This window comes from Ahaetulla prasina, chromosome 1, assembly GCF_028640845.1.
Source record: "Ahaetulla prasina isolate Xishuangbanna chromosome 1, ASM2864084v1, whole genome shotgun sequence".
Classification (NCBI taxonomy): Eukaryota; Metazoa; Chordata; class Lepidosauria; order Squamata; family Colubridae; genus Ahaetulla; species Ahaetulla prasina.
Genome location: NC_080539.1, coordinates 205687861 through 205711080, shown reverse-complemented (window position 1 = coordinate 205711080; position 23220 = coordinate 205687861). Strand labels below are relative to the sequence as shown.

At 37.5% G+C, this 23220-nt stretch overlaps 1 protein-coding gene across 2 annotated transcripts in view; it reads right to left on the bottom strand.

Annotated features, from left to right (window-relative positions):
• HIBCH (3-hydroxyisobutyryl-CoA hydrolase) overlaps positions 1-23220 on the bottom strand; it is a 45433-nt gene that overhangs the window by 2120 nt on the left and 20093 nt on the right. Inside the window, exons 7-12 of one of the 2 annotated variants that reach the window (XM_058188635.1) lie at positions 19736-19814; positions 17996-18063; positions 16642-16728; positions 15939-15997; positions 13967-14048; positions 1847-1966 (exon numbers count right to left, since the gene is read on the bottom strand). In XM_058188635.1, the coding sequence (XP_058044618.1) occupies positions 1847-1966; positions 13967-14048; positions 15939-15997; positions 16642-16728; positions 17996-18063; positions 19736-19814 (495 nt within the window). Of the gene's footprint in view, positions 1-1846; positions 1967-13966; positions 14049-15938; positions 15998-16641; positions 16729-17995; positions 18142-19735; positions 19815-23220 lie in introns of both variants that reach the window. The other variant, XM_058188628.1, reaches the window with a different exon arrangement.

The following is a 23220-nucleotide window of genomic DNA, read 5'->3' as shown; positions in this document are numbered from 1 at the left end:
AGTGTCAGCGAACCTATGGCACGCGTGCTGAAAGCAGCACATGAAACCAACCCGCGGTGAATGCGCAGCCTCGCCAGCTCCTCTTCTGCATTTCTGTGCCTAAACGCACGCCGGTCAGCTGGTTGTCATGCGCGGGGTGGACCCCGGAAGAGCAACAGTCCATCGTACATGCACAGGCTTGCACCCGACCTTCTGGGTTGCCATCGCACGCATGCACGAAGGCCAGCTGTTCATCGGGTGTTTAGGTGCGGCTTGCACATGTGTGATGGACCGTCGCTCTTCCGGGGTCCGCTGCCCCCACGCGCATGATGGCCAGCTGACCGGCGTGCATTTGGGCACAGGAATGCGGAAGAGGAGCTGGCAAGGCATGGTTTTGCGTGCTATTTTGAGAATGCCAAAGGTTCGCCGACACTGCTGTATAGGTTAAAATATCAGGTTAAAATAAAATATCAGGTTAAAAACCAGGAGACTGTAAGTTCTAGTTCTGCTTTAGGCAGAAAGCGAACCTCAGATACAAAGCTACAGAGCCAGGTGACCTTGGGCACTCTCTCAGGCCTAGGAAGGAAGCAACAGCAAACCATTTCCCAAAGACTTATCAAAAAACTGCAGGGACTATTCCAGGCAGTCATCAGGAGTCAAAAACTAACTTGAAGGCACAACAACATGAACATTCTCGATCAACCAATGGGAGACAGAGGAAGGAGAAAATATTTTTTTCTTTGCCTGTAACATAGCAACAGCTTTTTAATCTTTTGAAAGAACCAAGTATAGTCAATATAGAATGCTAAAGCTTGACAAACTTTCAGAATTATATAGCATAGTCTCAAATGAGGTGAGGGAACCAGGAAAAATGGGTAGCAATGTTTTGATTGAACTAGAAACTAAAAATTACTTCAGGAAAAAAAACGCACATGCATTCTTATCTGAGTGGAACACAGCTTTATGAAAAATACATAAAATGGGGTCATCCTGTAGTATATCTGCTTTGTTACGTTGATGAGATAACCAGAACAAGGACACTTTCCAAGGTACAATTTATGTTTGCTAATCCCTCAAAAGGTTTGTTCATCAGCACTTGACAAATCATAAGGACTTCACTGACATGACAATGGCAATCCAGGTTGTTTTAGACCTTGAATTAATCCTTATAAGTTCTTTTATACATTCTTGGGAAAAGAGATTTCTCCTACACAAAGCCACAGCAAGTTGTAGCTGTCAAAAAAATAAAGCTTAAGTGAAAGAATACAAACTCATAAAAAAAAACAGAAGTAGAGAAAGTACACTATTCAGCTTAATGTCACTTTTCCCCAGCCCACAAGATAGTAGCAACATCAGACGCCAATCAGCCAAGTGGATCTCAAATGTGGAAGTACATGGAGATACATGTGACTAAAGTGTGATTGTATGGACCCTTCACATCTTGGCTATCATCCTCTTTATTAAGGTTAATATGAAACAATACTGAACAAAGTCAGTAAGAGAACAACAAGCCCTGTAACTTGCACTGCCAAGATCAAATGCTAACATTTAAAATCAATGGTGTAAAACATAATTACTGAGATCTTGGAGGTCGGCACAAAAGGGAAGCTAATTCTCATTTAGAAACAGTAAAATAGAAGGAAAAAATGACTTTATGGTATGAAGAAGGATAGTTTGTCTACCTTTAGCTAAAGGGTTTGCACCTCGTCTAATATGTTCACAGACAACAGTGTACAAAAATAGAATGGAATAGATAACAGAATTCCTGTTTGTATCCTTAGTCGACTATAGGAAATACCAGCAGTCCTGTAAGCCATACTTAGTGACATAAAAATATACTTGGCTCAGAAAATGCAACATGTCTTACCATGCATGCTTGACTCAATCTATATTCCATTGTGAATACATCTTGCAGGTTCAAAGAAGCTCCTTCTTTAAGTTGCCGGAAAGTTATCTTGAGTGAAGTTGGGGACATTTTAGCGATTGTCTGCAGGAGGAAACAGCTGATGAATATTTGATTCCAAAGAAGAGAAACCACAAGTTACAGTTTCATGTCAAAAGATAAAGTAATGAGTAAATTAACCATACAAGATAAAAATAAAGAAAAATCACCTAATAAAACTGAAACTCCTGAAAGACATACATTCAAACAACGATCATGAAATGAATACTCTTCACCTCATCCTCATCTAAAGCTCTTTGGTTGATTATTTTTCTCATAATAGATTTATAATACTGTAATTCTTCTCATATCTTTTGGCTCAGCCACATAAGACAAAGCTATATTATGATGGCATAGAGAAGAAACATTACAAAAGAAATAACACATTTGCAGTTGATTCTTGAATAACCTGCTTTAGTTAATAGAGCTCTGGAATCATGGTAGGTAATAATACTACATTGATATATATTTTTGTTTTTTATAATTTTAATTATAAATATATACTGGGAGTATTTGCCAATTATGACAGTATATAAAACAGATACTGTGTACATATAAAACTAATGCTCTCTGAGCATCAAGGGAATTAAAAGATATCTGTGTATAGAAGAACTGGGAAAGAAAGAATGCAAAATAATCTTCAGTCTCAAGAAAATAATGGAACCTAGACAGAAAGTACACATTTCTCTGAAGAACTACAGTATTTAGTTATGGTGAATTATGAAAAAAGATGCATCTCTGTACAACTATTTTAAAAAACAGTCTTCCATTAAAACAAATGAATGAGAGTTGTAGTAACAGAAGTAAAAAGCTTCACATGATAACATGGAGAGGACCAAGAAAGACTTGTCAGGAGACTACTGGATAATGGTGAATTAAATCATTCCTAAAAATTTAGCCAGTGGACTAGAGAGAGGACAAGTAGCAGCAGCAGAACATTAGACTGTGGATAGCTCAGGCTGGTAAGAAGCCTGTTATTAGAACACAGCAGCCTGCAATTACTGCAGGTTCGAGCCCGGCCCAAGGTTGACTCAGCCTTCCATCCTTTATAAGGTAGGTTAAATGAGGACCCAGATTGTTGGGGGGGCAACAAGTTGACTTTGTAAAAATATACAAATAGAATGAGACTATTGCCTTATACACTGTAAGCCGCCCTGAGTCTTCGGAAAAGGGCGGGATATAAATGTAAATTAAATAAATAAATAAATAAATGAGGAAATGGCTGCCTTCCTCAAAATGCTGGGTTGCAACAACTCCCACTATCCCAATTAATATGGTTGAAGGCAGGGAACTGATGTACAGATAGTCCTCATTTGGTAATTACTTCCTTTACAGCATGGGTGTCAAACTCAAATCACGTCACGTGATGTATCGGGATGTTTTTTGCCTTTGTGGAGCCGGGGTGGGCATGGCCTACGCATGACGCATCTGGCCCACGGGCCGCCAGTTTGATACCCCTGCTTTAGAGACTGTTCGCAGTTATGATGATAATCAAAAACCATCCTCACATTTACAATGTTTGTAGGTCTGTGAAGCAAAGGAAAGCTGAAAATCAGATTGCAAGCAAAGTCTCGGTTTCACTTAGTGACTGGTTTGTTTAGTTAAAAGGGTGCTGGTCCCAACTGCAGTTGCTAAAAAGGGAAACTGCAACTAGCAACTCCGATGCTAAGCAATGTGATAATAAAGCACGATCTCATATGATTGTACCACTTACAACAGCTGTTGCAGCCATTCTGGTTGCCATCATTAAACAAATTGCAATGATCACCATTTGTGACCTCCTGCCAGCTTTCCCACTGGTTTTCCTTGTCAGAAGCCAACAATGAAGGTTAATGATTGATTAACTGATTAAATGATTATTGCATGACTGCAAGATCTACAAGCATCGTAATCACAAGCCAGTTGTCAAGCACCAGAATTGTGATCACAACCATGGGGACATTGCAATGGCCACATCTACAAGGAATGGTCTTAACAAGGGTCTTTATTCAATGCCATTTAACTTTGAATGGTTGCTGAACCTGTGGTAGTTAAACAAGGACAACATGGAAATATGGATATACCACTATACTGGAGCCAAGGTACTCCACAAGTGGAAAGATCCAGGTTTTAACTTACCCTGAACCATGGAAAATCATTCTGCCTCAGCACAACCTGTATCATAGAGTTGTTATGGGAAAAAATGGAGGATGAAACATAGCGTACAATGCCGTGAGCTCCTGAAGGAAAGGCAGACCGTAAATCAAATAAAGAAATGATGTGTTACAAGAAGTTGAAATGGGAAAGGCCATCTTTCTAAACAGCTGGATAAAATGCTCAAAGCACTGTTTATTTATTATTAAAATGGGCAATATTTGCTTCAAGAAGTTTGCTTGGTGCTTGTTGATGGCCCTACAGTCACAGCGAAGTAAAAGATGGAATTGTTTTGTTCACAGTCTGCTTCAGTTGGAGCCACTTTTGAGGCACATCCTCTTTTAATTCTCTTTTAAAAGACAGGAGTGAAATCAAAACTTTTTTAGCTGAGAGAAACTGAAGGAAATCTATCCTTGGGTAAGGTGATACACAACTTCCTTTCTCAAAGGAGGGGCCTTCTTGGGTCTGGAATGGCCATCTGTCTGCTGCCAAATAGTTTTTCATAAAATGTAGATACAGAAGCTTCAACAAGTATAGAATGTTCATTATAACATTCTGCCTTGAAGCTAGCTGTGCTCAGCAGGCAAAGGAACAGATTTACCAAGTGCTGTTCTTTTTATAAAAACATTAAAACTACTAACCCATTGGAACAAGTGGCAGGTTTCCAGCGCTCAACCATTTTTCTGCTCCTGATTACTCAGTTCTCCTGGTTATTTTTTTTTTCCAGATGTCAGCTGATAAAAAGCAGTGACCCATTTTGCTTAGGCCTTTAGATCAGCTAATATGCAGTTGCTGGGCAGATCCTGCAAGCACAAGCAGGATAGTTTTATACCTCTGGTTTTTGAATACATGAGTCACTACCAGCTGGCTTAATAGGGAAGCAATGAGAGGACAAATATTCCTCTGCAAAATAGCAAACAAAGCGAACAGCACACATACACAAAACCCCAAACACAGACCAGCTTATTAATAGCATCTATTTTCACCCTTAATGTTCCAGTTCCTTTATTTTCCTTTAGTCAGGAGCTCATTAAAAAGGGCTAATTTGATACTGACCTATCCTTCCAGTGAGGGATTTCTGCACAGGATACACACCGTTTATCAATTTTATCTTAAGAATCCAAACTCTTGTCACTTATAATGCATGAATTTGTGGCATCTTGGTCCTTGTACCCATTGAGAAACTAATGTAGATACAACTTTATCTGAAGCAATAACCAGAATGAGCTTAACTGAGTTTGGCTGAAACCTGAAGCTTACTACGGTAATAACATGGAATGAAGGGAGTGGAAAAACTGCACTGCACACTAAGGTACAGGTAGTCCTCGCCTTATAACACTTCACTTAGTGACCATTTGAAATTACAACGGCACTGACAAAAGTGAGACCATTGCAGCATCCTTATGGTCATGTGATTTACATTTGAATGCTTGACAGCCAGGGGTGAAATGCTCCCAGTTCAGACTGAATCAGCTGATCCGGTAGCGATGGCGGTGGGTGGTTCGGAGAACCGGTAGTAAAAATCCCTGGTGCCCCCACCTATGCCCACCCAATCGTCCGCTTGCCTGCTTGTCGTTTCTTTTAAAAAATGCTTTTAAAAGTAAAAAAAAAGGCTCTGACGATCACAGCTGAGCGATGCGATCGTCAGAGCCTCTTTTTTTACTTTTAAAAGCATTTTTTTACAACCTATTTGGCCGAATAGGTTGTAAAAAAAATGCTTTTAAAAGTAAAAAAAGGCTCTGACGATCACAGCTGAGCTGCCTTTACTTTACTTTAAAGCATTTACTTAACACTGCTTAACACAATGGAAGCCGCCCTGAGTCTTCGGAGAAGGGCGGGATATAAATTCAAATGAAAAAAAATAATCACGCGCCACAGCTGATCACCCCCACACCCCCGTGCTATTCTACTTATCCCATGCCTCGTTTTGGCATGCCCTGTGCGCACACACATCACATTTGGTGTGTGGTGCGCCCTGCGCATGCGCGCAGCACGCATGCACAGCTAACGAATTGGTAGCAAACTGGTTCAGATTTCATCACTGTTGACAACTGATTCATATTTATGATGGTTGCAGTGTCCCAGATTACCTTTCGTGACCTTGTGACAAGCAAAGTCAATGGGGAAGCCAGATTCATTTAACAACTGCAGGGATTCGCTTAACAAACGTGACAAGAAAAGTCATAAAATGGGACAAAAACTTACTGTAACAAATTTCTCACTTAGCAACATAAAATTCTGGGCTCAACTGAGGTCGTAAATCAAGGACTACCAGTAATGCTGGCAACGTTTGGCAAAACTGAAGCAATTCAGTAAAACTTATTTCAAGAGGAGCATTAGAGCTCCCAAATTCTTGAAGACATGGAACTCTCTACTTGGCTCTAAAAGCTCTGGCAAGGAGCAAAAGTATTGAAAGGCCTTGGAACAATATAATCAGTGGTGGGTCGCTCCTGGTTCGATCCGGTTCTTGCGAACTGGTAGTAATGGCAGCAGAAGGCTCCACCCACACGCCCCAACATCACCACTGACGATCTGCGCATGCGCAGAAGCGGGCGCGTGTGCTCCCGGTAATAAAGGTAAGTGGAACCCACCCCTGAATTTAATGCATAGGAATGAATTACTATTTTCCCACTTCTCACTCCCTACTGGTTTCTAAGCAGCAGCAGCTTCTTTATTCGCTCTATGATCATTACAGAATTCCCAGCTTCTGTTTGCCTCCAGCAGCTTTTCAAGCTGTAGCTTTCAAAGCAGCAAATTCTGCAAAGTTCAGGAGACCTATATTCTCTTCCTGTTGCAGGGGATCCTTTGCAACACTGCACTTGGGGAAAACGAACAGTCAGTATGGATTTCTCCAAAAAGTAGCTTGTTTTTCTATTTTTCGTGGGATTCAATTTTGAGCCAATCCTACATGAGTCGGGACAGTTTATCCATCACCAATCTTTTGATTCTGCAGACTAAAGCAGAAAGACTGTTTCTCTTGTATCCGTGCTTCACCTAGAACATTTTTCAGAATAAGATGTTCCTCAAACATTAACAAGTTGGACAGTTTTATGCACTGGTAGTTCAAGGTAGTTCTAATGCAAAAAGAAAGGATGAAAAGAAACAGCTGAAAATATGAATGGTAGGGAAAATACTAAGAAATATCCCCCCCCCTCTCTCTCACACACACATACACACACACACACACACAGGAGGTGACAGTCAAAATTAAGAATTTGAACTGAGAATAAATGAAGAACCAATCAGTTAAGTGAAAGACAGACTATATGCTAACAGGGGAGATTAATTTATTCTTGATAAAAATGCTGTCTAGAGAGAGATCCTGATTTTTCCAAGGGGGGTTTAAATCTGGATAAGCTGCAGCACCTGGTATTCATCAACTCGTGCAGACCAAGGAGACTCAGAAAAAAATGGGCAGGCACGCGAAACAGCAGCATCCGACTACGGACGTTTGAGAAACGGTTTCTTTTCTCATTGTGGAAAGAATAATAATGGATGAATGAACAGCTGTGCAGTCAAGAGAGGGCTAGAAAGGAAGCTGCCCCAGATTAAGGGATCTTCTGGGAAATTGCAGCTTTACTAATCAAGCATTTCTCCTGTGTGCAATGTTTATTAATTGAGTCTAGGACTATCAGCCCTTTGAGTTAAGCAAGGTCAAGAAATGGGTTCCAGAAATGTTATTTATTATTGTAGAATAATAAATTAGAATCTTGAAAGCTTGCCAGGGTTTCTCTCTGCTCCATCTTATAACTGAATTGAGTTCCACTCTGGCCTGTCTATAAACGTAACATATTCTGGGTTGCCATGGGGTCCAAAAGTCCAGAAGATATAAAATTATATTTTGTTTTCTCCATTTTCCCCTTAATAAGCACTTATTAACTTTCTGCACAACAACAAAGACAAAACATAGGCATCGGTTACATCCAATCTTACAATAGACTGAGTTTCATTAATAATTGCTTGGGGTGTGTGATGAGAACTGATATCATGTGGCTGGAATTGGGGAAGGAACACAGCTACACTCATCCCACTATAGGTTTAAAATGACAGTGTAAGCAGTAGTTGAATCCAATCTAAAGTGATGTTTTACAGAAATAAAGAGAAGAGAGCAATATGTATATTCACAATTGAATATATAATGGATGTCATGGGCTTTGGTCTCAGGAAGGTGATTGCAGAATTGAAGCCTAAATAGTTAACACTGAGAAATACCCTAGATTTGTCTTATTCTCATATAAAAAATATAATTGCTTTTAATTGCAATTATAATTCTTGCATTGCTATTTACGTACTCAAACACACAAGCACTGCAAAAATGTAATTAATTTCTTAAGTAAGAAAGTTTTCTGTGACCACAGGCAAGCATATATACTGGAGTAATTGGGCAATACATCTATAAATAAAAAATAAATTCCCCTAATATTGCTCTAGCAATAATGCCTCCTATAGCAAATTGTTTAATATTATATTATATTGAAATATACATCACAACTATACAAAAGTTATATTTCACCAAAAGCACAATGAAATTATAAGTAACCATTCTCCCTCCCTCTCCCTCTCTCTCTCTCTCTTTCTCTCTCTGTCACACACACACACACAAAGTATACACATACACACAAAGTATGTAATTAGGACATGTAAGAAGTAGAAATAACAAAGTCAGTTCTACTACCACGATGACTTGACTAAAAATAGATTTGTGTTTATAATATGAATTGTAATGTTATTTTTATATATTATAGGTTATATAATACACTTTTTTATGTTTACGTATGGGTACAGCATGTATTTGTTATCCCAGTTCCTTGGTTTCAACTGTACCAAATTTAATACAAACTAGTTTTATAATCAATATACTGTAACTATTGAATTATATCACTTAGACGGAAGGCAAGCTTAGGTGAGTTTGGTATGAGTAGCAAGGAATGAAGCCCCCCCCCCTTTCAGGAACAGATCATTCTAGTGATTTCTGGAACATTCTGTCCTTCTTTGGACCGTGCCAAGTCTCTTCCTGAATTACGCTGTTCCAGGAGTGGTTCAGCACTTTCCTGAAATAAATCCTTTGAACCAGAAGCCGATTGAGATATTCCAGACATCAGGCTCCAGATAAAATGGGCCTAAATAAGTAAGGTTTGCATGTCCTTACAAATCATATATTTCAATGAAAAATAATGTTTTAAATAATTCTTTTTTTAAAAAAAATAGAGATAAGCTAAAAAAAATAAAAGCAACTCTGTGGTTCACCGTAATGCAGATTATTAATACATGGTTCAAAAGAAACTCATTCTGGGATAGATTTTTTTAAAAAAAGGGATAAACAGAGAAAGGGGAAATGTGGCAGTTTATATATTACAAAACGACTTAGCTGAACAGCTCTAAAGACCACCAAGCACTTTACATTTTTTTTCTGCATAACACCATGTGTTTGGTCATTGTTTCATAGCATTGGTATTTGATGAGTCCCTGCTTCTCTCTTAACTGGAGACAATACTGGAGTCCGAACCTTTTCGGCACCAAGTGTTTTTACTTGGATTATTATTTTATTCACTGGGTTCCATCCGGACTTGTTTTATTCTATTGATGAATGCATTACTGTAGCTGTTACGTATTTCTTGATAAAACAGTTGTAAATGTTTCATTATTGTTTAAAAAGAACTGCGTTAAAAGACAATGCTTAAGCACGGTGAAATCAGGAAAATCTTATGTTTTGCAATGAAGTATGTCTCAAATACCCTACATCAGTATTCAGTTGACTTAACTGCTGTTGCAAAGCAAAAGAAATTTAGGCATTTCATTACTTGATTATCAGTAATTAAGGACAGGAGAAGTATTGTATCATTTTAATTTTTTTTTGTGTCCTTTCATTACTTTTGTGCCACTGTGCTTTCAAAAGGGTACATATTTTTACTGTTATAAGATAACAAGGGGAAATTGTTCCTTTGATACTTGTAGATCTTGCTTCTATATATCAGCAAAGTGCTAAGTGTGATATTCTCATCTTATTTCCTAATATCTGCGGGCAAGTAAAAGCAAGGTGCTGATTTTATTTAATGAAGAACAAATAGAATTTAAGTTTGCAAACAGTGTAACTTTGTCAAGATGGGAATGTAAAAGAATATATAATACATTATTCAATTTTTATAGAGTCAATCAAAGTGTTTTCTATTATCTAGTCCTGCCTTAGGCATAAAAGCCAGGTGAGTGACTTTGGGCTGGTCACTCTCTCTCAGCAAAGCTCTCTTTTCAATAGTAAATAACTTATATCAATTACTTCAATGGCATATGGTAATGTATCTTAGCTGTGGTGTCGCAGTGGTTAGATTGCAGTATTGCAGGCTAATTCTGCCGACTGCCAGCAGTTCGATCCTGACCGGCTCAAGGTTGATTCAGCCTTCCATCCTTTCGAGGTCAGTAAAATGAGGACCCAGATTGTTGGGGGCAATATGCTGACTCTGTAAACTGCTTAGAGAGCACAATAAAGTGCTATGAAGTGATATATACTGCTCAAAAAAATAAAGGGAACACTTAAACAACACAATGTACAGTATAAGCCTAAATGCTATTATGTGCACAGTTGAAGAGAAATTCCCTTCTTCCCTTTAAGGAAGGCACAGTAATGGAAATTTACTTCTTCAGCTTTCAAACAAAAAACAACTCTCAAGCTCCACAGGCCAATTGCCTTAATGACAGGCATAAACAAAATGGAAGGATCTGTTTCCCAATCTGTTTGCTGGAAATCAAAAGATGTGCAACTGTTTAAGACTGTGTGGAAATTTGTCTTCTTTTTGATTACTGCAATCAGCTGCAGGTTTACTTTCATTCAGACTTTAAATTTAATTTCAAGCAACAGAATACATAAATGCAGCCAAACTTTGAAAAAGCCTGGATATATTCTTATGTATGGTTGCAGGAAAGCTACTGGAAGCCTATATTCATCAAGGTGCAAAACAAGTTACCCAGAGCAAAGGATGAAGCACAGCCTCATTCACTTTTAATATTGTAGCACACAGAGAACATTACTAGCCGAAGGCAGATTAGAGCAAAATGTGCTAGCCACTTCATTGTTAATAATTTCATTTCAAATGAATGTCAGCAACAAGCCCAGATCTTAAAAAAAAAAAAACCTGTAGAAATTGCCCTCCTTAAAATGTATAAAGTGTGAAGGCAAAAACATTTTCCAGGCCTATCAATAAGACTTTTCTTTTGGGAGGGGGGATTTCTTCTAGCCTTTATTTCATACTTTTTCTATTTTTCCATATCTCTCAGAAGTAACCATGGTACAATGCTATACTTTCACTGAAATTCACCCTAGCTATGATTAATGGAGGAAAAAACATGCAACCGCCACCTGATAATATTAATTTCATTTTGGGGGGGATCCAAGTTAATGAATAAGAAAAAAAAAACCAAGATGTTCTGCAGAAAATAAATGATCTGGGACTTTATTAAAGGATAAATCTCTTCAGCGTGAAAGTTTTAACATTGGATATATCAAAGGAGATATTCCATTTCTTTAAATAGAAAGGAACAGCTGATGATATTATGGCTTTTTTCAAAATACTCTGTGATCAATTAGGCTAAGGGTTTGCAACAAGAATTTGATATAAAATAAGGAAGAAAAAAGAAATCAAAGAACAAACAAAATGTGCAAGAAAAGTTGAAAAATAGAAAAGAAACAAATATATATATCAAGTGAATAAATATTCTTCACAGCAGTTATAAGTTCAACTGCTCTCTCTAAAGTTACATCATTTACGATTCATTCTATAATCTAGACCAGTGGTAGTCAACCTGGTCTCTACCGCCCACTAGTGAGCATTCCAGCTTTCATGGTGGGCGGTAGGGGTTTTGTCCAATACTGAAACACTTTCCTTTTTTTTAATTTAATTGACTTTTTTAAAAAAATTTATAGCATTATTTAAAAACATTTTCATTAGGTTTTCATAAAATTCCCCGTGACAATTTAAATTTCTGAAAATATACTATTTGTATCACCCGCGCATAAGTTTAGTTCACGTTACATAAGTGAAACTAAATGGCACTATAGTGTGACCGCAAACAAAAGAGCCTCTTCCCAGAATAGCTTTCCCCCCACACCATCCAGCTGTAACAGACAAGCAGAGCTGGTAGCCGGTGCCCCCCCGCCCCCCAAACCCAATCGACAATGCGTGAGAGGCATGGGCAGATGACAATACACAGTGCATTACTGTGGAACTGGTGGGCGGTTAGAAAATTTTACTACTAACAGAGATACAAAAGTGGGCGGTAGGTATAAAAAGGTTGACTACCCCTGATCTAGACGCAAGTTCATTTTTTATTATTTTTATGCAAAAAGTGCCTAAGAGACCTATTATATTATTGTCACCAAAGGGTTGGCAGCATTTTCTAGAAAAGAACTAAATTTGTTCTTGTGACTTATGGGCTATGTAAATTATTATTACTATTGTCATTTAATAGGACTTCAGGTTTGAGTATCGAATCTGCAACTATTTATTTATATTTTATTTATTTATTTATTTATTATGTTGCCCATGGATGACACTAATCTTTGGTGAATTCCTTGGTTTTTAAATTCTATAACTTATTTCTCCCTTTGGCTTATATAGGTAGTCCTTACAAAAGTTCATTTAGTGACAGAACAGTGGCACTGAAACAAGTGACTTATGACCATTTTTCACGCAACCATTGTGGCAACCAAATAGTCACATGGTCAAAATTCAGATCCTTGGCAACTCATTCATATTTATGACGGCTGCAGTGTCTTGGGATCATGTGATCACCTCTTCCGACCTTCTGACAAGCAAAATCAATGGGGAAGCCAGATTCACTTAACAACTGTTTTACTAACTTAACAACTGCAGTGATTCACTTAACAAATGTCTCACTTAGCAACATAAATTTTCAGCTCGATTGTGTAATCGTCCTTGTGTAAGTAGAGGACTATCTGTAGTATTTTATTAACTATGAAGTTCTCAGCTTGAGCTGCAGAAAGAGCAAAATGAGCAGAAGAAACAGAAAACCCCTGTCAATAAGTACTTGTGGTTGTAGTTGTAGTTATATATTTATTAAGTATCAGCACAGCCAGAAGTTACAATACAGTACAGTATTAGCTACACATATGGGCTAATAACTCATTAATATAATGGCCACTCACTATTGATATTTTTCCTCACATTTAATTTCATAAGGAAATCAATTTTCAATTTGAATGATTTAAATAACTCAGCCTCCTCAGAGAGCATAACAATCAAACAAATTCATAGGTTTACATCATGCTCTTGGGGCAGAAAAGAAGCCAACTAGGTAGGTAGGTAGGCAGGTAGGCAAGTACACAAACAGAGACAAAAAGATTTGAGGAGAGAGAGGGAGGGAGGGAGGGAGAGAGAAAGAGCTCTAATACCCTCACTAGGGAAAGAAGCAGAAGGTCGAAGAACATGACAAGCTATGTAGGAAAGACATTTCTTCACCATTCAGAGGAGAATTTTGCTATGAAGGAGGGAATCAGAATGAATATTGCTGGATTTTAAGGCTGGAGAGAATTTTAATGCAAAGGCATTATAAAAGATCAAAGGCAAGATATAGCTGTAACTTTTTTCTGTAGCCACAGTTTGGAAGGTGGGCAGTTTTATGACATGTACGCCTCCTCCTTCTCATAATGTAACTGCAGAATGCAGCAGCCATTGTATGAGTATCTGTTCTTGGTCTTTTTAAAAGAAAAATAGGCAGCAAAACTATATTAGTCATTTTATGTCACAGTTTGGGAGGTGGCTTTAAGGTTAATATAAACCTTAAAAGCAGGATACAGGTTGTCCTCCCTTGCATAGGCAACGCATCAAGCATCAAAATGCCGCTTAAAGTGACTGGATATAGGCATCCTTCAAATAGGATAAAAATCGAATGCAATATTACCTTTAATTGGTCAAGTGCAAAAGGAGATCCATCTTTCTTCAGATTTTGGACAATTTCTTCCATGCTGTTTGCTGAAAAAAGACTGAAAAGAGAAAATGTTCTTTAGTCAAAATGAGTCATATTTGAGAGGGAGGGAAGTGCTGCAACCTACGATGAGCAATCGGTACTTTAGCATGCAAAAAAGGCCTTACAGTAAATGTAATATATAAACTGCAAGGATATTGTTAACTTTAAATTAAGATTAAAATAATCTGAGCAGGAAAACTATGAATTCCCCCCTTGCCATCATGGTAGAACTTCAGTAAAAATATAAAATTTGAAACATTTTAAAATGAATATGGAACAGGAAATTTTGTGGGTTTTGTGATTTGTGTGTGTGATTGTTACTTTGTGCTGATGTAATTGTTATAAAGAGGCCTTGCAACTTAGAGTGGAACTGAGGTAGGCTATATATCTGATTTACTGCTCCAGGCCCTTGCCAGAGTTCCCAGAACCAGACATATCAACATCCTTTTGGGGAGGGGGTGTTTAAGTTGTAAACTTAATGCCTTACATTTTGTAGAAGCTGAAAGTACAGTTGAATCCTTTGACTTCCAATCTCCAAAGACACCCAATGTATACCTTGCCTCACGCTCCCTACAACCTCCCTAGAAACTTCCACAAAAGGTAAATCTCAAACTGCTACATCAGATTGAAAAGTGTTGTCCACCCAAATTTCCAACATTTTGCGTTGAATTAGAAAATGCTGTTTCTTCACTTAAATGTTTATTCACTCTCATACCAGATTTTGTTTTGTTTTGTTCTGACTGACTGTTTAAAAAGTCCTACAGGCAGTCAAGCTAAGACATAGTCATTACTTAAGAAGCAGATGTTACTGCAGGGATTAATCACTTCCTTCTGTTCGTTGAAAAAAAAGAAAATTGGAAATCCACGATATGCCAGCATATTGCTCATTAGTGCTACTCAACAGACCTGTACATTTAAGCAGTTTGAACAGTATATTTTTCAGCAAATTATGTTTGAGTCATTGCACTTTAGTGAAAAACAAATAATCAACGAATAGATGACTTTATCATAGACCCACCAATCATGCAAAAATGGTAGGACCATTAAAGGGCTATTCATAATGGCAATTTCCCGATCTTTAAATATAAGGAGTGCCATAAGTGGGGAGGAATACCATTTTACATTTGTTCAGGAAGGACAACAGGAAACAAATGACAACTTGGCATTGGGTCGGCCACAATCATGTATGAAGTACTGATGAGTAACATTTTTATGTTATATACAAATAGGTAGATGAACCAAAATATCTTCACTACTCACAGTTCTCTTCTCACAGCCCACAGCTAGCACTGGAATCTAGCTGGGAAAACTTTGAAGACAGTTTACAGGAGGAGGCTGGGGAAAATTTAAGACCCATTCTCTCCATCTATTTCTGGGGCGAAGCATACAATTCTCATTTATGGCCATAGTAGGACATTCAGCCCTATATAGAGCCACAAATATTTTTGTGCCCCTTAGTCAAGTGAAGATGATGATGATGACATCATGATGATTCAAGGAGAGAAGCAACTTAGAACTAAGGAGAAATTTCCTGACAGAACAATTAATAAGTGGAACAACTTGCCTGCAGAAATTGTGAATGGTCCAATACTGGAAATTTTTAACAAGATGTTGGATAACCATTTGTCTGAAGTGGTGTAGCATTTCCTACCTAGGCAGGGGGTTGGACTAGAAGACCTTCCAACTCGTTGTTGTTGTTTAAATTTATATGCTACCTGATTCCCAGCGAACTCTGGGCAGTTTTCAAATTGCTAAAAATATTTAAATACAAGGAAACTACACAAAACAAAAGGAACAAAGATGGCAGAGAATACAAACCTAAATGAGATGCTTTCAAAATATCTATTCTATGTTCTCAAAACAAAAGAATAGTTGTGTATTACTGGCTGCATTAAGTGACAAGTACCTGTTAATTTTGTCCATGTGTTCACCAAGGATAAATTCTTTTTCTTGATCAAGTTTGCACTATGAGACAAAAAAGAGAACAAAACTTCTTTCAGTGCCAAATCATTTAAAATGGTTACAGAAAAAGGCTCTGCTATTTCTCTTAATCAAAAAAACCCTAACCATTATGACAACAGCTCATTTTTATCTTTGTTATTGTGATTAGAAATAAATAAGGATTTTCCCCAAAAAATTGTTGGGGCAATATGCTGACTCTGTAAACCATTTAGAGAGGGCTGTAGAGCAGTGATGACCACAGGTGGTCCACGAGAAAATTTTGGTGGTCTGCAGAAAAATTATTTGCATTTTTTATATTGCACTAAATGCTATTTATTTTTTTAAAAAGTCATATTAGTGGTGCCCGGGATTTAAAATTATGAATTTAGTGTTCCCTGAGGTCCAAAAGGTTGGGGACCCCTGCTACAGAGCACTATGAGGCGGTATACAGTATAAATCTAAGTGCTATTTCTATTCCTTATTATTCTTAATCTCTGATCTGCAAGAGGCATTCTTGTGCAATTCCACCGATATACTGAGGACCATATTTGTGCTAGATCTTTGGAGAGATTTAGCATAAATGGAGTCAGACTTTCTTAATAGAGGTGTGCTTTGTATATAAAGATTCTCTATTATGAAATCTACTGTATAGTTTAATTTTCATTTACCTCCTTATGATAGGAATCCAAAACATCTGCAACATTTGCTTTTGTGGGGGATATTAATTCTATCAAATCTTTTTCGAGAGCAGCCATCTGCAAATAAAAGAATAGTTATAAAAAATATACAAATCTATTATCATATTCACAGTTTGAACCTTATCAAACAATCTAACATTTAAACAACAATGGGGCGGGCGGGAGGGGGGAGAGAGAGAGCCAACATTTTGTTCAATACAGGCCTTAATATTATCCAATCACATTTTTGTCAGGAAAAATGAGATGATTTTTCTTGATAATATCAAGAGAGATTTCAGATACCTATTAAAAACAATATTACATGAAAAACTAGGCTTCTTTTTGCTCTGGAAGCCTTATCTGTACAACTAGTATAGAACTAGTTGTAGAGATAACTTCTGAAACATTATAATTTCGCACAAGTGATTTCAAGACTGATGTTATAAAAAAATAGAACAGTTTGAAACCTTGGGAAGTTAGTTGACCTTTATTCTCTTTCACGACATTTTATAAAAAGAAACGGGGGAAAAGCAACTGAAGTTTGGGGCATCATCACTTTTTTAAAAAAGTTCCATCTGCAGGTAGATATCTAAGGGAGAAAGCAGAAATTTCCAACAAGAGTATAGACTTCTGAGGGGCCAAACCACTTCACTGTAAGATGTTATGAAATCCGATGTATTGTATCCTATCCTGGTTTCTATCAATAAAAGGACTTGGGATTGGTTACTGAATGGCAGAAATGTCTTTCTTCCTATAGTCCACTCTATCTTCCAAAGGACCCCTCCCTTCAGCCTCGAAATGAGACACAAACATAGGGCGGGGAGAGAAGAAAAATCCAGCAAAATATTGAAAACGATAGATTTGTATGTACTGAGTTTTGATTTGGATGGTAGCCTGGAAATTTATTTCTGAGTGCCAAATTAAACCAGACAAGGTTAAAAGACAAAGGGAGTGTTGATCACCTGATCAAAAAGTGCACAAAGTGATCTAAAAATATACCTGTCTCACAAAACTAGGAACAAGGATGCAGTATAAGCAGTAACTGTCAGGCCCAACCCTAAAGAAGAAACAGTGAAATCCATTTGAGTCCAATTCTTTATTTGCTTATACCTAATAGACAGAATCTTGCCAGACTAAAGCTATAAACCTCTAATCTATTAAATATATGCTGAGGAATTCTAGGGTCTGGCTACCCTGAACCTTTTCTTCTCTCTCCCATCCAGCTCTGGACTGGGTTCTCTCTGGAATGTACTGCCTCTTCCTGGAGAAACTGGTGCTACTGAAATACCTCCCTCTTTTTTTCAGGTGCACATCCCATAACTGTTACCTATTTTGGCAGATTTACCTTCTCTGCTTCTACAAAATGAGTTGCAATTCCTGCTGTGTGGACATCTCTTCCTCTCAGCCTAAATCCTGTAAGAGCAAGAAAATAGCCTAGCTTCCCTGGAAGCCTTGGCAAGAAATAGCCTCCACCCACATCAGGGAAAAGACCTGCAATTAAAGGGGGGAAAAAGATATGCAAGATGAAAAAAGGCTGTATAATTAAAATTTAAGTGCCGTTTCCCCCCTGCTAATAACTAGGCCTTGTTAAGTGGGCTGATTTGGTTGAAAATGAATCCTTGGCTGTTTTGCTCATCTTGTGGAAAAACACACTGTACCATTTTTGCCCACACAATTTTCTTAAGGTCTCTGCTGAAGTTGATAGCCACAAAAAGGAACATTTCCACTTTTTTAACTTGAACAGCTTATGTGAATTGTTGTGGGACACAAATATTAGTAGCAACATCACAAAATACAATTTACATGTGTAAGACCCTTTCCTCAAACTTTGTATTCGTGTGAATTATCTTTTCAAACCCATCTTCAGACTTTAGGATGATATTAATATGGAAAATGGTACTGATATATTAGGAGCCATTGGGCCTTTTTCTTTTGGGATTGGAAAGATAGTTCTCAGAAGCCAAATCCATGATACTATTTTTTCATACCAGATATTTTAAAAACCTTGTCCTTAAACACAGTATATGAGTAGTCTCAGGGTCAAATAAAATGGGACACTATGGAATGTATCCAGTTCATATTTCTAACTTACTACCCAAATCCTGGGTAACTCTGGGAAGTGAATACATACAAAAATAAAGTATAAAACCAAACCACTGGTTTATGAATAAAGGGAGCAGATTTGGGCACTTAGATTAGGGAGACACATCTGTGTTCCATTGCTGCAGTCCCCAAACTGAGCAGTTCCCTTCACATCCATATTGGAAGAAAAATTTTCTTAACCTATAAATGGTTCAGTTCATCGGGTTGCTTTTCTTCCAGATATTCTAATGATGTCCCAATCTTCTCCCCATGAACAAAATGCATTTATTCATAGAATAACTCTGAACAAATGATTCCCAACTTGTGGTCTATGGAATAAGTGCTAAAATAATTTCTAAAAACAAATGTATTGTATATTTCTGGAGATCCATCACATTTCAGGGGATGTTGGTGTTCTTAAACTAAACAAAGTGAGGCTTCAGGTGGCAGGAATTTCTTTTTTCTTTTAATTCACCATTTAATCTAAAATCCCTAAAATCTATTTCCCCATTTTGGGATCCTGCAGACATTATGTAGTTCCTGCATGCATTATATTGTTGCTCCTTAGTTAATCTGGTAGTCAGTCTCTGATGATGATGTCCTAATTCTACATAAAGAAAAGGTTACTTTTTTTTGTCAAATTCCATCTCTTGCTCTGCACCTATTTCAAAAATAAGCAAAGGACTCGGGAACAATTCTTCCTTAGTATGAAAAAGCATACTCCATGAGTGGAAATGTTCAAGAAATAAAGATCAAATCATTATTATCATTCAGATTTTATCTAATGTTTCCTCCTGTAAGTTCTAAGTGGTATACATGGGGGTGAATGATCTTCTCACAGACCCTTTGTGGGATGTTACCTGTCAGAATATGGGAGTAGATCAATAGTATTAAGTGCTGCAGCAGGGTAGGAACTTGACTCTTCACATGCTAGCTGGTATTTATACAGTAGTTTCTGCTTCTCTATGAAAAGTCAACATAAAATGCAATGTTTGGTGCTTACCTATTGCTGTCTCTGGCATTGCAAAAATGGTCCTCTCTGTAGCAACTCTGAAATGCCCATGGACAGACAAGCCCACACCCTACCAAAGGAAAACAAAAAGGAAGGGAAGGGACAGTTATGACCTGTAATAAGTTCTGCTGGGAATCCTAGTAACCAGTTTCCTATTATAGTCCACATTTAGGCCTAGCTACTCCCCATCAGCTCCATTTTTTTAATAATAAATTGCCACCATTTTTATGGTGCTACTAGATTTAGGCCATGCATTTGTCAATCATTTGGAAACCATTTTAAAATGATTAAATTATGTGCTTGATTTAATTAATACAGATTTAATACAGGTGCTTAGAAACCCTGCAGATGCTGAGTACTATTTTAAGCAGCATTCTCTCATGTCTTGTTTAACATAATACCAATTGCATATTTACATATTTTTCGCAAGGATATTGTGTCTTTATTACTATTCTATTTGTAAGATTTACATCCCATGTCTCCTCAGGATAGTCTACTTGGGGATCTCTGTATGTTTTATACAGATACATTCTCAGATTACTTTGAGAGAGCGTGATTGGCTCTTCATGATCCAGTAAGTTTCTATGGCTGACAGTGGGTTTGAAATTGGATCTCCCCATTTCTACACTATTGCCTTAACCATTATACCAAACTGGCTATCAAACTGCTACTTATTGCAGAAATACAATTTTCATTCATTCAGACATTTAGGCACACTTTTACAACTAAAGCTTACAATTAAGCACAGTAAAAGGTCTTTTAATCACACCATTGGTTTTATCTCTGGAAACAAACCCAGTTTTTCTCCCTCTAGACCAGGGCTGTCAAACTCCCGGCCCGCGGGCTGAATGCGTCATGCATTGGACATTCCCACACCCAGTTTAATGAAGGGGGGAAAGTCACAATACACCACGTGATGCCCCCATAACGATGTGAGTTTGACACCCCTGCTCTAGACCCAATGATTTTCATCAGATATTTCCATGCAAGTTGGGAAAACTGCAGGCACATACTCCTATATTTTTCAATGTGCATGTTCAAACGTATTCACTATTCAGCATACTGGAGAGGTCAGAAGTATTTGGCTCATTCAGAACAGGAAAACACTCAGCTCAAAAGGACTGGCTAGACAAGCTATTTCTTTCAGGGTCAGGAATTGCTACTTCTGGCACCTGAGATAAGGACTTCCCCTTCTGTAAAGAACGACTCTATCTGTCATTGCCAATAATAATTTAAAGGAACAGTTCCAACATTCAAAATATAAAGGAGCATAATTAAAGGTTAGACAATTTCTGGCACTCCAAGTATTTCAGAATTACATCTCCCAGCATTCCTCACCATTGCCCATACTCCCTATAGAAGCTGCGAATTGTAGTTCAAGCAATATCTGGAGTGCTACAGATTAACCACCCTTGCTTGATACCAAAATGCATCTCTAATGAATTATCAGCTCTGTTTATTTTATTTATTTTTATTTAATCATATTTTTATACCGCCCTATCTCCCGAGGGACTCAGGGCGGTTTACAGCCTAATAAAAACATACATATAAATACAAAATAAAACACCAATTTAAAAAAACTTATTAAATAAGGCCGAATATTAAAAATTGCAATAAAAATAATAAAAACCCCGTTAAAACCAAAGTTAAAATTTAAAAATTCTAGTCCAGTCCTGCGCAAATAAATAGATGTGTCTTAAGCTCGCGGCGAAAGGTTCGAAGGTCAGAAAGTTGACGAAGACCTGGGGGAAGTTCGTTCCAGAGGGTGGGAGCCCCCACAGAAAAGGCCCTCCCACTGGGTGTCGCCAGTCGGCACTGCCTGGCTGACGGCACCCTAAGGAGTCCTTCCCTGTGAGAGCGCACGGGTCGATGGGAGGCAATTGGTGGCAGCAGACGGTCCCATAGATAACCCGGCCCTATGCCATGGAGCGCTTTGAAGATAGTTACCAAAACCTTGAACCTTGTTGATTGACCTTCTAAATTACAATAAAATGCTAATTAGCTTAAGCCATTTCCTAGCAGGCCATCACTGTTGGAAAACCAAATTATTTCAGAAGATGGACTATGTATTGCAAAGCTGCTAAATTAATCCTTTAGTAGGCAATCAAAAGGTTCCTCCATATGCATATTATGCTAACAGAAAAAAGGATGTCTTGCTATTCAGTAACGTCAATTCAGGTTAAGGATGAGCTAACTTTTTGTAACATTTCAATACTAGGCACACACACAAAAAAGAACCACAAAATGCAAACACAAACCACATTTTTTTTATCACACTTAAAGCTATGGCTCATTAGAAGAGAGGAAAGCTGGGACTCAAGCCTCCATAACACTGGAGCTCAAATTTTAAGAGACATGGAAGAACAGCTTGCCAAGCAGTTCCTAATTTGTAACTTTATTATTAAATGATTCTTTCTTTTATAAATTACATGAAGCTGCAAGAAATAAACATCACAACAAGAAAGGTGAGGTATGAGTAATATATATTTTATGCATTTGCATGCTTTCATCTGATGACTCATGTTTAAATCAATGAATTAGTCAGTCCCTATTTTGTTTACATTTTAGTTATAGTTTCAAGGTTCTCAGGTTAGAATTATTTCTATTACACGCCAACAAATTTCTCCCTGTTTAATATCCAATATAAAATATGTATTTTCAATTGACTAGCAAAGCTAGCATTGTCCCAGAAAATCTCAGTTTATTCCACTCACAACTACCAGGAATTAGCCACTTATGAACCCCTCTGTATATGTCAGAGATAAATCACAGAACAATGATTCAGACTAAAATGGGGTCATTCCAAAAAATGACAAACTTCTGAGTATACAAAGATGGTGCTGGGGAACTGAATTATTTTTTCCAGTTTTAAAATTTGAAAAATCGATAACACTGTCTATCACTGTTTTTCCTCTTCTGATAAATTTCTGTAAGGAAACCTTACCTATATTCCCATCATCTTTGGATGCAGCCTTCATGACCCCTCCCAAATTGGTAGGTTGTACCGTAGTATAACAGAAAACACATTATATACATATGGACCGCTCATATTAACTAACAGCAATTAATTTAGTGTTATTCACAATAGATGTAAATCAAAATAAATTTAATTAAATTAAATCACAGTTCCCCAGCATCAGCTACTTTCTTACTCTGAACATTCCACATTCCCAGAATTAGTAAAAGAATCCATGGCAGCACTATTATACAACACATTCAACCTAACTAAATACTGTATACTAAGTTTGAAATACACAGAATCGTGGACATACTACTTTCAATTTGATGGAAAAATATACCAACAAATCAGAGGAACTTCCATGGGATCACCATTTTTAGGACTTATAGCAAAGACTGTAATGCAATGTCTAGAAATTATCCTTATCCTTCTATGCTATGTATATTCCCATGGATACAATCAAAAGTATGGATCCAGTATATTCATGACACCTTTGTCATAGTAAAAAAGGAATAAG